We start from the raw sequence: 17,184 nt of genomic DNA, 5'->3' as shown, positions 1-17,184 counted from the left end.
TTAGTTCCTTATGTAGTGAATAGTTTACAGATTCTCTCGTTCTGCAGTTTCTCTTGACTCTGTTGACTGCTGCTTGTGCTTTGGAGTCAGGCACCACACCTGCCCCCAGAGCTTTTCCCCTGTGTTTCCTTTCATCGGTTTTATAATTCTTTGCCTTCAATTTAACTCATTATTCTCCTTGGGTCTAGCTGTGCACATGATGAGTGAGGGATCAGATTTCTTCCTTCTGCATGTGAGCATCCCCTTTCTCAATGCTGGTCATTATAGAGACTATGGTTATCGTTCTCAACAGCCCAGTTGGTTGTAAAAAAGTTTTGTTTTAGGATTTAATATTAGTTAAGGTCTATTGGTCCATCTGTTTTTAACTTATGCTTCAATCTGTTTATTTTCTTTTTTGTTATTTTATTTTGCTTTTATTTTAAGAGATGGGATCTTTTTTAGTGCACTGGCTGGTGCTAATCTCCTGCGATCAATGATCCTCCCTGCTTCATCCTCTCAGGTAGCTGAAAGTCAGCTCCACATTCTTTATTTTGTAATCCAGAATTTGAACTCCGTGCCTCTTACATTGTAGGCATTGAACAGAATCCTGCTATATTTTCCTAGTTACTCACATACATACCCTAAACGTGCAAGCACAGAATTCTCTGCTCCTTCTAAGTGTTCCTGTAACTCTGCCCACAGGACTGGAGTTTCTCTGAAATCATTTCTGGCAGGCTGTTCACAGTGATAGAAGATTTTTGGATGAGCTTCCCTGCAGGGAAAACTCTTCTCTGGCATGTGCTTAGGAAAAATGTTCCAAACCTAGATACTCTGTCTTCCTGTAGGGCACGCTTGTACCTTGACAAGCTTGCTTCCAGGGTTCCAGGAGCTATGGAGACCTCCAAAATAGGCGTAGGTTCTATAAAGCCCAGCAGCAGTGTCTTAGTGACACAGGGCTACTTTGTCCAAGGCTTTGAAAGGCACTAGTAATTTTCTGCCCCAACTTCCTGATGTAACTCAGTGAAAATTGGGGAATGCAAACCAGCAACACAGTTAGGGAATGACAATCTTTTACATATAAATACAAACTTCAGGTTACTTACTTACACTTTTTAACTCAGTTTTGCAGTATCCTGACATACTTTTGCTTAAATTTTATTTGTTTTACTAAAATTTTATTGAGATATAATTTGTTTGTCATATGGTTTATCTATTTGAGGTGTACCATTTTGTGGTTTTAGTATATTCTAAGTTGTAAGACAGTTACTGTAAAACTATACTGGTTGTGTTCCACTCTCCGTGCTCTATTCGCTATGCGCTATGGGAACTAGGGTGAAAATTTAAAAACACAAAAACACAGATGGACAGCTGGGGCCACAGGGACAACCTTGAAGCAAGAATGCCAAGAATGCCCACTTTATTGTGCTCAGGGGCAGCTTCTGTAGGGCTCTGGCCACGCCCCAGCTCTCAGGATCTTTCAGCTACAGACTCATCAGAACCCACTCCCTGCCATCAGGGTCTCTTGCTCAGATCAGCTGCAGGCTGCTCAGAGCTGAGGAAAACAAGTTGTTTACAGGAAATTCAGGGTCTGGTGGTCCCCCAGTTACCAACAAATTACCACATTCAAATTTAGAACCTTTCTTCACCCTGAAACTTTAAGCCAAATCAGCTACTCTCCATTTTTCCTGAAGTGCTTTAAGCGACCTGTAGTCCACTTTATGCCTCTATAGATTGCGTATACATCATATACCAAAGTTGTTTTTTTCAAAGATTTATTTATTTGTTAGGCATACAGTATTCTGCCTGCATGTATGCCCGTAGGCTATAAGAGGGCACCAGATCTCATTACAGGTGGTTGTGAGCCACTGTGTGATTGCAGGGAATTGAACCCAGGATCTCTGGAAAAACAGCCAGTGCTTTTAACCATTGAGCCATCTTTCTGGACCTCATATTTCAAATATAAATACAATCATATAAGATAAGATGTTGGAGAGACTTTTGTTTCTTTAATTCAAGATATATTACCAAATGCATTCCCGAGTTAAGGAGCCAAGAGATCAGTATGTTCAGACTTGTGTGTACATAGGTAGTATTTGTGGAAATGGCTCATATAAATTTTTATTAATCTCTTTGGAGAAATAAGGTCTCACTGTTAGTCACAGTAGCTACAACTCACTGCATAGCTGAACTTATCCTTCCAAATGGTAGAATTTCAGGCGTTTCCATCACACGTGTTTACTTGCTTGATTATTGACACTAAGTCCTACAACAGCCTAGCTACAAGGAATGCTAAAGATTCAAGTGGTGAAGCTCATTCCAAGTCTGAAAGTGTGGTTCTCATATAGAGGCTAAAGGACCAAAATCTGGGATGAGAACCCCACTACTTGAGAACCATTGAAGCCGTAAGAAGAAGAATATCTTGGCTCTGGCAAAGAAAGCGACCTTCCTCTGCCTTTTGGTTCCACATCCAGACGCAGTGTTTTACTACCCACTCGGGGGTCCTTGGGTCTAGTCAAGTTGACATTGAAAATCAATCATCACTCAAGATGTGTCCATATTGGAGACTTCATTTTCCTTTTTTATATGGGATGTTCATATATTCTATCATGAGTCTTTTATGGTTAAATTAGGAAGCATTGATTTGTTTAGATCAAACAAAGCATGCATTTAATACACTAATAGTTTCATGTGTTCTTAACAACCTCTCCTAAGGGGCTTTAAATTATAAAGCACACCAGTGATTACAGGTCACACATTCCTTCCTTCCGTTTAGAATGAGTGTTTCAAGACGCACTCCTCGTTGCCAATAGTGTCTCGATGGAGGCGATGTCTTGTGTTTCAGTAGTCTTTTCATTACAGATGGATGGCATCATATTCATTCCTCTGGGGCAAAATTGTTCCAAAAATAAGATCTTTAGACTCAGAATTTGGAAATTGAAGGAAACAAATGTTTCCTTCAATGCTAAGAATTCTCCTCATGGCCTTCTCAGACCCCGTCATGTGATAACCAGCACAGTGAATTTGGAATTTTAGCACATCACATAAAATGCCGGTTTTCTTGTTCTATATTGGGTTCATATCTTTTATTTAGTGATAGGGAAGAAATTATTTGATTCTGGCACTATTGGCAAAAATTACAGCATATATATTAATTTCATATCGTAATATTTTCATTCTCCCCTTAACTTCTAACTGTTGCTGTTTGTTTTCAGATAAACGCAGTGTCACTGTTTCTCCTCTACCTGGTGGAAATGATTTCTTCAGGGCTCCAGATAATCTATAACACAGACGAGGTATGATCCACCCACATGGCCTGTTACTTAATTTCATATAGAGGATATCTGATTTTTCCCTTTCTTAACAATTTACTTTTAATTTGATGAAAAATAAGCTTTTTAGCGAGGCTGTGATGACGCATGCCTTTAATTCCAGTACTTGGAAGGCAGAAGCAGGTAGCTCTCTGTGACTTTGAGGCCAGCTTTGTCTACAGAGTGAGTTCCAGGACAGCTGAGACTACAGAGAGAAACCCTATGTCAAGAAACCACAAAAAAAAAAAAATCACTTTTAAATTTTATATAGTAGATACTAGATTTTGGATTAAATCTAAATTATCTTTTTACCAAAATTCCTTTTGTGTTAATTTTTTAGTGTATGAAATAAGTTCCAATATAACATTTATATACACTCATACAATAGGTAGATATTGTACCTTCCTCATATTGCCTCGACCCTTATCCCCCCGGCTTCCTCTTTTGTTCTTCCTATTAGTCTGTATGTCTTCTCTCTCTTCTTTTTGACTTCCTCCCTTTCCATAGCCCATCTGTTAGTTTTATGTGTCATGTGTACATATGCATGCACACACGCGCGTGCATACACACACACACAAAACCAGTTTTCACATATGTCTTAGTTACGACCATGTGAAAAAGACCATGACCAAAAACCAAGTGGGGAAGGAGTTTATTTAACTTACACTTTCATAGTTCATCATCAAAGGAAGTCAGGACAGGAATTCAAACAGGGCAAAAACCTGGAGGCAGGGGCTGATGCAGACGCCATGGAGTGGTGATGCTTACTGGCTCGCTTCCTATGGCTTGCTCAGCCTGCCACCTGTCCAGGGATGACTCCATCCACGATGGGCTGGACGCTCCACCATCAATAACTAATTAAGAAAATGCCTTACAGCTAGATTTTAAGGAGACATTTTCTCCATTAAGAGTTCTCCTTTTATATAACTCTAGCTTGTGTATCAAGCTGACACAAAAATCAGCCATCACAACATATGAGAGAAATTATTTGGTGTTTGTCTTTCTGAGTCTGGTGCAGTTCATCCATTTTTCTACTAATGACACTTGCAGTTCACAAGCAAGCATAGTATAACATAGGTGGCGGAACTTCAGTGAATATTCAGAAGCACATAACTTTCAGAAAGTTTTAATCACAATGAAAATGAAATCACTGTTACAAATTTTCTCAGTATTTTTTTCACATATTCCTTTTTATAACTACTCTTTGACAAAGTCATGCAACTTGATTGGGATTGTTTTGAATATACAGGTTGCTTTTGGTGTGATTGTAATTATTGCAATGTTAATTCTTTTAATTCATGATCATAGATGTTCTTTCCATTTCTCAGTGTCTTCGTCAATTTCTTTCATCAGTGTCTTAAAGGTTTTCATTGTGAGATTGTTCAGATCATTGGCTGGGTTTGTTCACTTATTTATCGGCTATCATGAATGGATTGTTGATTTCTTTTTTAGTGCGTTTATCATTGATCAAGTTACTGATTTCTTTTTGTGTTAACTTATAACTTATCACTTTGATGAAAGTACTTACCAGTTCTAAGTTTTTTAGTAGCACTTTTAATGTTTTATATAAGATTATGTTATGCAAATGTGGAAAGTCTGACTTCTTTTCTGTTTGCATCTCCTGTTCCCCCTTCTCTTGCGTTATTGCTCTAGCTAAGTCCTCAAGCACTATGTTGGATAGACTGGAGACTGGACATCTTTACGTTATTCCTCATCTTAGTGGAAATGCCTTGAGTTTTCTCCATTTATTATGATGTTAGCTATAGGTTTGTTGTACACAGCCTTTACTAGGTTGCAGTATCCCTCCTCCACCTCTACCCTTTCAACTTTTTTTTAATCATGAAAGAGTTTTGAATTTTGTAAATGACCTTTTCTGTGTGTATTGAGTTGATTATATAATTTTTGTCTTTAAATCAATCCACTTATATGTTGAGTTACATTTATTTATTGAGTTATGCTGAACCAAGCCTGTGTTGTGAAATGATGTCAGTTTGGTTATGATGAATGATTATTTTGATATGATTTTGAATTTGGTTTCTAAATATTTTATTGAGAATTTTTGTATCAATGTTCAGTAGGGAAATCTGTCTGTATTTTTCTTTTCATTATGTCTGCCTTTTGTTTTAATATTAGCTTTGTAAAAAAAGAGCTTGGAGTCATGACTACCTTTTCTATTTTGTGAAATAATTATATAGTGTTTGTGTTAGTTCTCCTTTGACAGTCTGGTACAGCGAATCTGTCTACTTCTGGGTGGGTTTTTTCTTTTCCTTGCGGGGAGGAATGACACTTTTTATTACTTCAGTTTTGTTGTTGGTTATAGATTTTAAAATTATTTCATCTTTGTCTAATTTTGATTCTCGTAGATCTCAAAACCTCCATTTGCTTTTGTTTTCTCTAGTTTAGCAAAATACAAATTTTTAAGTTATGTCATTTTTAAAATCTCAGTGTTATCTATAGTAATATTTCCATCTTATCTTTTATTTTACTGATTTGGGTCTTCACCCCCATCCCCACACCAGTGGCTAATTTGGCTACAAATTCATTAATCTTTTCAAGTAACCAGCCCTTCATTTTATTGATTCTCTGTAGTTTTTGTTTGTTTGTTTCTATTTCATTCATTTCTGCCCTGGTCTTAATTATTTCTCCCTATCTACTGCTTTTAGGGTTGGCTTGGTCTTAATTCTTCTAAAACCTTAAAAAGGATCAGTGCATTATTTGTTTTAGTTTTTTTTCTGACTTCTGATGCGACAGATTCATGTTTTAGCTGCAGGTACTTTATTTAAGACATAATAACAGTAAGTCAGTACTTTTAATTTATGAATGGATGAGTGGTGGAAGAGAGAAAGAGTTAACAATTACCCCACAGTTGTGAACCTGCATAGCTGATCAGTATTGTTAACTGATGAATAGAGCATGTAGGAGAAGAGTTATGTGTAACAGTTGGGAGGCCATCTTTGCAAATACTAAACTCAGGATAGCTTTGAAACTTTGAAGGAAAGGGCTTCATAGCCTCATCAGAAGTCTAGGGGAGATGACTTGGCTGGCAATGGGAATTCTGGTGTCAATTACACAGGACATTTAAATCATGGAACTACATGTATCTGAAGCATAAGGGAGAGGGCTGAGTCCTCATCATATCAGTAAGAGAAATAATGAGTATCTAGCAAATGATGTTAAAGGCGAAAAGTTAGTGAAAGAGAACAAATATAAGTGAATGGAAGCAAGTAATTTAAAATGCAGGAATAACTCTGCTGTATAACAAGATCAACAATAGGGATGGAAATTTTACCATTAATTTAGCACCATTTTTCTTAATGGATAGCCATAGTGGGGGACTCATCTCATGTGAGAATACTTTTAGAGTAAAGGAGGGGTACTATTTGCAATTATTTGAGGATAACAGATATAAATCAAAATTGTATATCACTGAGGTCATCTTTGAGATTTCTGGGAAGGATTTCAGTGGGATCAATGTTTTTGTGGGGAGGAGGAGCAACAGTATTCCTGAAAAGGACCACAGAAATATGATAGTAGAGGGTTGGGGATCTCGCTCAGTGATGGTCAGAGCTTCTTCAGCTTCCTGGAGGCCCTAAGCCTGACCCTCAACGTGCCCTACTGACACACATGGAAGAACTGAAGAACTCCAATGGAGAATCTTCTGATGGGAGAATTGTGTTTAGAGAATAAACTAATGCAAAAGACTCAGTGGAGATGTAAACATTTGATCATTTGGAACTGAATAAATTTACTCCTTGGGAACTGAATGAGCAAAGTTCTTGAGTAGCCGGGGTAGGATTGGGAATTTATGCCACAAACCGTTTATTCCAAATGAATGGTTTATTAACTAGAAAGAGTCACTCATTTTATTATATTCTTTTGAAATTTATTTCAAATGAATTATCACATCTTCTTTGAGTCAGTCGATAAGTCATTATTTGAAATTTTACTTCTATGTGCCATGGTAATAAATTACTAGTACTGTATGGGAAGCCTTTAAGACAAACTCTTATTTCAAGTGCTTGTCTGCGAGAACTCAGAGGACTCAACATATGCAGTTATAGCTGTGGTTTACAGTGATGGAATAGAAGGGAGACCAGGAAGAGGATGGGTGTGTGGAACAAAAACTACAGAAATTGGCATGCAAGCTTGCAAGAGTCTTTTATAGTCATATGGGACATAGTTGCTTCCTCTAGCATCTACCATGAAAACACATTTGGAAGTTATCTACCAAGTTGAGTTTTTAAAGATCTGTTGCTGAGGTTTTGAAACTGATCATACACACGTCCTATGCTTAATTATGTGCTAATTTCAAAGTCCCTGAAGGAAACAAGTTGTTTATCTTAACACCTATTTATGCAAAAATATTGTTTGCATAAGCAGTTTAGGAACATTAAACACAACTGCGGCTTTAATAAATTACGCCTTAGTCTTCTTTGTAAAAGAATATCATACATTAGTCATCTTAATTATAAGGTTTTTGTAGCTTATATACATAGATGATAAAACATTTTAGCATTATTTTTTGAGCTTTTGAAATAGGCCAATCAGCAAATAGAAGGTTCCCTAATAAGAGTCAGTATTATCACATTTTGTCTGTTCTAATCCCAAAGGCAAAATTATACGATAGCCCTTAAGAGTGAGAACTCTAGGAATTTAAGAGTGCAACAGTGCTCTTTAGTCCTCAGTGTCCAGTGAGCAATGCTGCCATTTTTCTCTGGCACTATGTCATTTGTTTACATTTCTTCAGGAATTTAATACATCTGGCTTACCTTGACATCTTAAAGTCTTCAAAGGTTTTATTTAACTGTAGAGATACTATCTTGCTAAATTTTTTACACATGAAAATTAATAGCCTGAAATTTGTGGCTAAAGAGATGGCTCAGTGGTAATGACCACTTGTTGCTCTTGCAGAGGGCCAGGCCCTCTTCCCAGCACCTGATGGTGACTCCTGGTTTCCGTGACACCAGCGCCAGGGCATCTGGCCTTCACAGCTGCTTCATACACATGGTGGCACACATGCAAGCAAAAATGCTTAAACATAAAATAAAATCTTTAAAAATTCAGCAGCCATGTCTCTTTTTTTCTGACCAGTACCAATATTAAGTCACAGCTTATGACTCATTCAGAGTGCAAACTTCCAAATATAAGTGAAGGTCCATTATCCTCATCCCAACTCCTGTTCACTGAGCCTTTTGTGCCTTTTGTGTTAGAGTTGCGGATGTTCACATTTCTCTTCCACTCTCAAGCCTCAACTGTTTAGTGTGCACTTCTCCAGAACATTCCTTATCATTTTACATTCATAAGTTCTCTAATGGCTTCCCCCTCTTGGTTCTTGAACCCGCTCATTGGTGGCATCTCTGACTTTTCATGCCTGGTCTTGCTTACGGCTTTTCAGGGCTTTTGCAGTTTGGTTTCATGGAGACAGAGTCTCAGCAGTGGCCTGGATCTGCATTTTAAATAAAGAAAATGAACAATTTGACTAATATATTCAACCATCGCAGGGGATTAGGTCCTCTTCTTACACATGTACTGGTGCTGCTGTCTGTGTTTGTGGTGCTGCTTGTATCTTTCCTGAGTCTTCCCTTTATTCTCTGTATTCTGTGCTGTTTGTTCTATGTGACCACTAATGGGTTTGCTTTGTTAATTTATGCTTACTTAATGACTGAACATGTGCTTAAGTGATTTGTCTGCGTTTGTGGGAATCCGGGTTTGGGAGTCACACCTCCCCACTGTTATCCTTGGTAGCCTGACGAGATCTACAGTTTTAGTGACTTTAACTCAGGTCAAATTCAGGAATAGCCCATTTATGAAGCAGAATTGGAGATTCTATTGAGCATGAGAACTAGGAGAGAAGCGGAGTGGACTCTCAGAAGAAAGGAAGGCATTCCCAAAAGTGGGCAAGGCCTCCTCAAGTGAGATTTGTAGCTAGTGTTTTTTCAGTAGCTAGATGTGGAACCTTGGTGGAGTTTGAAGTTATTGTTTTATCACTGGGTGATTCCTAAGGGGCACTTTGGAGGATTGAAATTGATAAGGAAAAAGTCTGTATCACGGGGATCCTGGAAGGTAGGATGTCTGTAACATACACTGTTTTGTTAGAATTCTTAGGCGATGTCTCAGAAAAGGAGTGAGGCTCTACCCAAGGTCATATACATTCAGACTTTAGGCCTTTAAGTCATTGCTACTTTAATATAAAATGGCTACATAAGAAATGAATAGTAGAGCCGGGCGGTGGTGGCGCACGCCTTTAATCCCAGCACTCGGGAGGCAGAGGCAGGCGGATCTCTGTGAGTTCGAGACCAGCCTGGTCTACAAGAGCTAGTTCCAGGCCAGGCTCCAAAACCACAGAGAAACCCTGTCTCGAAAAACCAAAAAAAAAAAAAAAAAAAAAAAGAAAAAAAAAAGAAATGAATAGTAGCCTGGGGTACAATTATTGTATACTTATGGGGGCAGAATGTGTGTACTATGGTACACCCATAGAGGTCAAAAGACAACTTAAATGATTTGTTTTTTCCTAACACCATGTGAGATTCAGGGATCGAAGTAAGGTTTCCAGGCTTGGCAGCAAGCACCTTTACCTGCTGGGCCATCTTGTTGTCCTCCAGACGTTAACTGTGCTGGAATTCTCGCTGGATGACCGGCTCCGTCCCTCCTGTCACCATAATTTCCCTGTATTCCTACCCATCCATCTCCTCTACTGGTCCATCTCCTATCCATCCCCTACCTACGTATCCCCTACCTGTCTGCCTCCTACCCATCCATCTCCTCTACTGGTCCATCTCCTATCCATCCCCTACCTACGCATCCCCTACCTGTCTGCCTCCTACTTCTCCATCTCCTAGCCTTCTGTCTCCTAGTCTTTGGAGACGTCATCCCCTCTGCTTGTGTTTCGGGGCACAGTTTGGAAGCTCTCAGAGTAAGCATGTGATTCTATAGGTTTCACTAAATGCTTTACAGGCTGGCTAATACGGTGCCAGCTGTCAGAACTCTGCAGATCATTGTCTACTGTGACTGTGTATGTGTCAGCCCTTTGCTGTATTAATGCTGCTATTAATGATCTTCTGCTGAATATTTATTTATATTTTTGGCGGGATACTTAAATTTTTAAAATTAAGCTCTTATCTTGAAATTGCTGTCATTTCATTGATTTCATGATGAGGCAATGAATTTATGATTAGTCCAAATCAGTATCTTTGATTTTTAAAAAATGAATTCAGACTTTAAGATAATTACTTTTGTAACTTTTGTTGGATATATGGTACTTTTATCATGTTTTTAAAAGCCTGTTTGTAATTTACATTTCAACCTAGCTTTTAAATTATAATCATGAAATACTAGGTTAACTCATCTTTTTCATATGATTTCAGTGTCTTAAATAAACAAGTACTTATTTTTCTCATATAGTAAGATGACTGAGGATAGCTAGCAGCTTGATTTGTTTTTTATCCCAAGTTGCTTTTTAAAAAAGTGACAAGAAGCTGAAAGGTTAATTAAAGCAGAAGAGGGATATTAGCTTCTTCCCATCAAGTGTAGTCGTTCTTTTCAGAAATATCAAAAGTCCCCAATACTGTGCTGTTCTTGGCAAGGCTGCCTGGAGCGGCCATTAGATGAACAAGGAGGCTGAGAAGCTTTCTCTATGGAGAGAAACCGTGGACCACACAGGTAATTTACAATTTACTGGTAACAACATGAAAATGACAGATAAGATCCCTTTGAAAATTTGTTGATAAAATGGAGCCTATTGTGATAGTGTAGTGTATAATGCATTTAAAAGATTAAAGAGACATTTCCTATTTCTTTATTTGAGGCTCTTTAAAATCTGCTTTGTAATTTGTGCTGGAAACCGATTCTGGCTACACGTCAAGTGCTAGGAGTGCACATAGAGTCTGTGCACTGGTCGCAGTTGCTTACTTGATTTACTGTCATTTACACATTATCTCCTGTTCCTGATGCAATATGCAGAATCTGGAAATTGCTTCACTTAGTTTTTTTATTTTTTTTTCCTTCATTTCTCTTCTGCCATAAGTCCTAATGCAAGTGTGGCCTTATTGGAGGAGGAGTGTCACTGGGGGTGGGTTTTTGAAAAGCCCGTGCCAGGCCCAGTCTGGTTTTCTCTCTTTGTCTCTATCTCTCTCTGTCTGTGTCTCTCTGTCTCTCTCTCTGCCTGCAACTTGTGAATTAGATGTAAGCTCTTAGCTATTGCCTCAGTGCCATGCCTGCCTGCCTGCCTGCCACATGCTCCCAGCCTTATTGACAATGGACTAAACCTATGAAACTGTAAGCCCATCCCAATCAGATGCTTTATTTTATAAGCTATCTTGGTCATGTTGTCTCTTCACAGTAATAAAACAGCAGTAAATAAGACATAATTTAAAGAAGGAAAACTGGAAATTAGGAAGTACTGTGGAATGACAATAAAATGACGTTTTAATATTTATGGACAGTGTTATCAGGACCAATTCCTGCTATTCAGGAAGTTGCAGCAGGATTGTAAGCTCAGAGCTTACCTGGATTCTGGCATGAGTTCAAGGCCAACCTGGACAATATATTGAGACCATGTCAAAAACAAAAAGTAAGAGACTGGAAATAGATATACTCCATGATAAAGTACTCCCACGGCATGCTCAAGCTCCTTGCCTCATTTGCCGAGTACTGGAAAAAAGAAAGTCTTAGGAAACACAAAGGATGTAGAAGGAAGAAAGCACTGAAGATTACAAATAGGAGTATGTTTCAAAATTACAATTCCCAGCAAAACCAACCTTAAAACTAGAGCAATAGTAACTGCTAGTATAGAGATGTCAAATTTAGACTAACCATGCATGTGTTCTCTTTCCATTCCTCTCATGCTCCTTTGATCATTAACTATTCTTTAATTCTCATTGGATCTCTGCCAGTGGCGGTTGTTCTACATAAAGAACAATGAAAACAAAAACCCTGCCTTTTGAAATTCATATGTTAGTTGGGGGAAGTTAGCAAAAAGCCCACTTTCTAAATAAGACAAATTCAATGCCCCCAGCTCAAACAGCACAGTGTGATAGAGAACGAAAAATGCATTGCTTTGATTGGATAGAAAAGTTAAGGTCGTGAATTATGTTCAAACCAACGCCAAGTGACTGTAAGAAGAGGAGGAGATGCTGGGGATGGCAGTGAATCAAGCATCGACGAAAGCTGTGCTCAGCTGCAAATTAAACAACAGCCCCGCCAGTTAGTAGCAGCTTTATTTCATGCACCAGTAACTCTGCTTGTGGACTCTCACGGCCATCTTGGGCTGATGTATGCTGTTGAGAATGTAAAATACTTTTTCCTTGCTTGTTTGGTACCATTATTGACACAATTTATCCAAACATTATAGCTTCTGGATAGCATGTCTGCGTTGGTAAATAAGAATTGAGAAAGAGGGTTTTTAAAGTTTCTTGGGCCACTGAGATGGCTTAACATGTGAAAACTCTTTCATCACAGCTCAGATGACCTGAGCTGCATCTCCAGAACCCATGGTAGAAGGAGAGACAACAAACGGAAGTCATCCACTGACTTCCACCCATGGGCCTTTGCGTGCACTTGTCTTGCTGTCTTGAGGACAGCATTCTAACTGGGGTGAGAGTGAATCTAAGTTATAAGTTATTTTAATCCTCATTTCCCCAATAGCTATGGGTGTTGATCATTTTAAAAAGTATTTATTAGCCAATTATGTTTCTTCTTTTGAAGTTCTTTTTCTCATTTTTTTTGATTGTATTGTTTATTTCCATGTTTACTTTTGAGTATTAATCCTCTGTCAGGTCTAGAGTAGCAGATTTTCTTCCTGTCTTCAGGCTGTGTCTGCCCCATGAACTGTTTACTTTGCTATAGCAAAGCTCTTTTAGTTTCTTGAGGTTCTATTTGTTGTTTTCAAAGTGTTTCCTCAGCAACATGGAGTACCAACCGTAAAGTCATGATGTATGCCTATATCTTGGTGTTTTCTGTCCTTTTTCCTCTATAATTTTAGAGTTTCTGGTTATTGTCAAGGTCTTAATCAATATGGAGTTGGTTTTCATGCAGGTAATAAGTAAGGATCTATTTTCTTTCTTCTGCATGTTGATACACAGTTTTTCTAGCCCCATTTTTTTGAAGAGATTGTTTGTTCTCCAGTGTATATTTATGGGGATTTTGTCAGAAATCAAGTTGTGTAACTATGGATACTTATATCCGGGTCCCTGTCCCCCCCCTCCACGTCCACGTCCCCCACCTCCGCGTCCCCGTGTGTGTGTGTGTGTGTGTGTGTGTGTGTGTGTCGTGCCCCCCCCCCCCGTTTTTCCCCAGTTAATCTACATGTCTGGTTTGGTCCCAGTCTCGTGCAATTTTTATTACCATGACTCTGTTAAATTGAGTGTGATGGTGCCTCCAGCATTACTCAGGGTTGCTTTGGCTATTCAGATCTTTTTGTTTTGTCTGAATTTTTTTTTAGATTGTTCTCTGTAGTTCTCTGAAGCACGGTGTGGAATGTGAAGGGGATTGAATTGTCTCTGCAGACACAGTCCATCCGTTTCACAACAGTCATCCCAATCTGTGATTATGGGAGGTCTCTCCATCTTCTAGAGTCTTCCTCAAGTTCCTTTTTTTGGTATTTTATTTATTTATTTATTTATTTTGATTTTTCGAGACAGGGTTTCTCTGTCCTGGAACTAGCTCTTCTAGACCAGGCTGGCCTCGAACTCAAAGAGATCCGCCTGCCTCTGCCTCCCCAGTGCTGGGATTAAAGGCGTGTGCCACCACCACCCGGCCCTTTTTTTGGTATTTAAAGTTTTCACTGTATACAGGTCTTCACTTTCTTAGTGAAGTTTATTTCAACATTTTTGCTTAGGTTTTTGTTTTTCTTTTTTTGAGGGTAGTGAACAGGACTTCTTTCTTGATTGCTTTTTCAGCATGTTTGTCGTTGGTACACAGGAAGGCTATCCATATTTATGTGTAAGTTTGCATCTTGACATATTGCTCTAACTGTTTATTATCTCTTAGTTTTCTAGTGGGCTCTGTAGGGTTTTGATGTATGGAGAGTCATATTATCTGCAAGTCACAATGCCTCAATTTCTTTCTTCTGTCTTTCATCCCTTTGCTTCCCTCTCGTCTGTGAGCTCCTTCAGGGCCCTGGTTAGAATGATAGACTTGCCCAATGTGCAGCTCTTCAGTGTCATGGGAAGAAGAGTCTGTGAAGGTTTTTCTGCAGACTTTGATCCCCCGCTTCCCAGCTTCAGTATCATGTCTGTCAGGTTTCAGCATACGACCCAGTTGGAGTTTGCTGACAGTGTACTTCACAGAGACTCTCCTTTGCTGAGCCACCTGGGGCAAGGGAAGTCTTTGGAATGGAGTCTTGTTTCCCTGGGGTGGCTGCCATTACTAAGTGCCCAAAGAAGGAGGAGTCTCCTGGTTTCAGTTATTGCTGCCCTAGTGTGGCCATTCCCTATCTGTTTGGCATGTCTGTTTTCCTGGAGACTGGCTTACCATATACGATTATCCATCTTAGATTTCATGTCTTTGTTTCTGAACATTGTGAGAACTCCTGAGACTTTTGTTATTGGTGTTTTATGCTAAACAGGGAAGAGGGGGTTGCTTTGTTTTATTTTCAGTGATACTGAAAACCACGCCTGAGGCCTCATGCCTTTTAATAATAATAATAATAAATTTTTAAAATAAAAGATAATCATGAAATATTTCTATCAAAGGTAAACAGTAAATAGAAATATAGCGCTCAATTTTACCAATTAAACATATGTGTTCCAGTCAGAGTTCTCTAGAGAAACGGAGTTGATAGAATAAGTCTGTATTTAGTCAAAAATATCGATATAGAAAGTGGATTTATTAGAGTGGCTGTGGTCCAGCTGGTCCAACAGTGACTGTCTCCCAGTGGAAAGTCCCAAGAATGCAAAAGTCATTCACTCAGTCCTTGAGGCTAGATGTCTCAGCTGGTCTTCAGTATATCAGAATCCTGGGGTGGTCTCTAGTACCAGTGGAGAATGATTTTTGCCAGTGAGAGTGTGGGAAAGCAGACAAAAAAATTAAAAGCTTCCTTCCACTATGTCCTTTATTTAGGCTGCCACCAGAAGGCACGGCCCAGATTTAGAATAGGATTTCAGATCTCAGCTGATCTGTGTATTTAAGGTGGGTCTTTCCACCTCACATGATCCAATCAAGAAAAATCCTTCACAGGTGGGCACAGCTGCTTGGGTTTTCGTTAATTCCAGATACAGCCAAATTGACAACCAAGAATAGCCATTCTAAAGTATAATAAACACGCCATTAAAATTTGGCTTTACTGTTGGATCTGTGATTTTTGTTTATGTGTATTTGTATGTGCATTAGATTGCTATTCATACATGTTTATGCAAATAAAAGTGCTTATATTCGTGGAAGATATCAGGTGTTTGGTTCTATTGCTCCACTTTACGTTATTCAATCAGAGTTGCTCAGCAAAACTAGAGCCAGGCTGGCAGCCAGCAAGCCCCAGCTTTCCCTCTTTTCTGCCCTTGCTCACCAACACTAGAGGTTTTTTTTGTAGTGCTGGGGATTTGAACTTAGGTCCTCATGTTTGCTCAGCAAGTTCTCTTGTCCACTGAATTTTTCTCCCTAGGCAATGAATTATTTTATTTTGATAAATTTTAGTTAAGATATTCTTAATGATTTTGTTGGGTCATTTATAACTTCAGTCAGTCCTCATCTAATTTCTTCATTTAATTTTTAATTAGAATGCAATTGCAGGTGATTCTGAGCTGTCTAATGTGGGTGCTGAGAACCAATTCCATCTTCTGCCAGAGCAATACATTTTCCTTTTTTTTTTTTTTTTTTGGTTTTTCGAGACAGGGTTTCTCTGTAGCTTTGGTGCCTGTCCTGGAACTAGCTCTTGTAGACCAGGCTGGCCTCGAACTCACAGAGATCCGCCTGCCTCTGCCTCCTGAGTGCTGGGATTAAAGGCGTGCGCCACCACCGCCCGGCAGCAATACATTTTCTTAACTGCTATATCTTCAAGCCCTAAATTCTTCACTCTTACTCATAAGTTGCTGTTTAAATTATATGTGAATTTTAAAAGTTTACTTGACATAATATATATTTAAAGTGTAGAGTGTGATGTTTTGATTCAAGATATACATTGTGTCAAATTAGAATAGGTAATTTAGCATATCAGTCACATTTCTTTATGTTGCAAATATTCAAAATCATCCCTTCTATAGCTTTTGGAAATATATAATAACTGCTAACTCTAGTCATTTAATTAACTAGTCCTAATACTCCTGAACCCTAGATTTTATTCTTCCTAACTGAATTTTGTAAGCATTAACCATCTACCCATAAATAGTTCTGAGAATCTAACTTAAAAAAATGAGGAGTTACTAAACATATTGATTAATTTGGCTTATTGTAGTGAATGTTTTATATATATGCACACACATATATAATTTTTTGAGTGAATAGTAAATGAATTATAAACTTATACTTGTTTATTCACTTTGAGGTCCTCTTAATATCAAATATAGCAAATTTATTATCATTACATGCCTTAAATTTTATAAAGCCCTTTAAGATTTTGCTATTAGCACATTAAACTGTGTCCTAAAATATTATTTCATTTGCTCCCTATTGTCAAAGCATTTCAAATGTTTCACTTATTTTTTAAAGATATTCATAAAACATTTAGAAAATAACAGAACCATAATTTGGAGGTGAATATTGAAGGTGTTTATACTAGAAATATTTCTATATGGACTTCTTCCAAAAATAGATTTCAATGATATATATCTTCAAAGCAAGTTGTCATGAATCAGAAACTGGTATGAAGATGGAAGATGAAGATGGAAAGGGGGCAAAGAACGTTGGTCCCTTCTTTGTCACCTTGACACAGCCTAGATAAAAGCCTCACCTGGGGAACTGGCTAGAT

At 38.4% G+C, this 17,184-nt stretch overlaps 1 protein-coding gene across 5 annotated transcripts in view; it reads left to right on the top strand.

The window, feature by feature from the left end:
• Phkb (phosphorylase kinase regulatory subunit beta) overlaps positions 1-17,184 on the top strand; it is a 182,629-nt gene that overhangs the window by 47,871 nt on the left and 117,574 nt on the right. For all 5 annotated transcript variants that reach the window (XM_057754198.1, XM_057754194.1, XM_057754195.1 and 2 more), the window contains one exon: positions 3,192-3,272. In XM_057754198.1, the coding sequence (XP_057610181.1) occupies positions 3,192-3,272 (81 nt within the window). The remainder of the gene's footprint in view (positions 1-3,191; positions 3,273-17,184) is intronic.

Source organism: Chionomys nivalis, chromosome 21, assembly GCF_950005125.1.
Source record: "Chionomys nivalis chromosome 21, mChiNiv1.1, whole genome shotgun sequence".
In the NCBI taxonomy this organism is placed as follows: Eukaryota; Metazoa; Chordata; class Mammalia; order Rodentia; family Cricetidae; genus Chionomys; species Chionomys nivalis.
The sequence above is the reverse complement of the archived record's forward strand: the minus strand, read 5'-3'. Positions and strand labels throughout refer to the sequence as shown.